This window comes from Pygoscelis adeliae, unplaced genomic scaffold, assembly GCF_000699105.1.
Source record: "Pygoscelis adeliae isolate BGI_AS28 unplaced genomic scaffold, ASM69910v1 Scaffold359, whole genome shotgun sequence".
NCBI classification, from domain to species: Eukaryota; Metazoa; Chordata; class Aves; order Sphenisciformes; family Spheniscidae; genus Pygoscelis; species Pygoscelis adeliae.
Genome location: NW_008825553.1, coordinates 48,637 through 49,715, shown reverse-complemented (window position 1 = coordinate 49,715; position 1,079 = coordinate 48,637). Strand labels below are relative to the sequence as shown.

Here is a 1,079-nt window from a genome sequence, read left to right as displayed (position 1 = left end):
GGTGGGCACGGCGGCGGGGCCGGGGGGGCGACGGGGGCCCTGGGGCTGAGCACGCCCCCCCCGAAGAGGCGGCCGAACCCTGACACCCCGCCGGGACCTCTCTGGCACGAAGCGTTACCGATAAAAATCACGGTGCTGCGGGAGCAAAGCGGGTGCTCTGCCTGTGCTGGGGTGGGTGCACGGCGGGACTGACGACATTTTGGAAGACTCAGCCCCCAGTGTGGACTTGCCGCAGGAGAATTGGCTTCTGCTACATCCCCCCCCTCCCTGGGGCGAGGCGTTGCAGTGACAGTCTTGCTTTTTTCAAGGACTTTTTGCCTCGGCTGCATGTTGGCAACGGGGGCCTTTTCCTGGAGGAACGTGCCCCCGCCGTGCACACCGGTGCGGTGCCGCCAGCCGTCCTGGCCGGGGTCTCTTCTGCTGTAAATAAAACCGTATCGACGAGGGCCGATTGTGCCGTGGTTTTTCTTGGCGCTGAAATGTCCCTGCAGTGACAGCCAGCCCCTACCCGTGCCATGTGCCGCCATCCCCAAGGGGTTGCGGCGTCCCCCTGTGCCCCGCTCTCCTCTCCCTGTGGGCTGCGCCAGCCCAGCTCGGGGCCGATGGCACCCACCCATGGGGTGGGGGGACAGGGACGGGCTCCGACGGCGCTGCGAGGCCAGGGAGGGCGATGAAGCGGGGAAGGTGTCCCAGGGAGGGCTGGGGGGCTCTGGGGGCTTTGTGCAGCTCACAAGGGGAGAGCGCGGGGCAGGAGGGGGAAGGAGATGCGGTCAGCCTGGAAATGTCGGAGGGGTCCTGCCCCTCCCTATGCCACCGGCCCCTTACAGATGTGCTACAGCTGGGTATGGGGACACTATTTATTTAGCAGCAGCTGCAGAGGCTAAAACCTGCGTAAGGATTAAAGCACAATCAAGTAACAGGCAAGGACACTTGCTTTCAAGTGAAAAATTAAGAGTGGAAAGAGGTAAAGATGGGGAACGGACCCACCTCTTCCACCCAGTGATGGTCCAAAGGGTGTCCAGGGGTGCAGGATGGCCACGGCAGGGGGCTGGGGAGCCGCTGCGCCCCAACAACAGCGC

The 1,079-nt window shown here is 64.1% G+C and overlaps 1 protein-coding gene across 1 annotated transcript in view; it reads left to right on the top strand.

The window, feature by feature from the left end:
- The window catches only part of ZNF593 (zinc finger protein 593), a 17,918-nt gene extending 17,424 nt beyond the window's left edge, over positions 1 to 494 (top strand). Inside the window, exon 9 of the mRNA XM_009332177.1 lies at positions 236 to 494. Coding sequence (XP_009330452.1) covers positions 236 to 494 — 259 coding nt within the window. The remainder of the gene's footprint in view (positions 1 to 235) is intronic.
- The last annotated feature ends 585 nt before the right edge of the window (positions 495 to 1,079 follow it).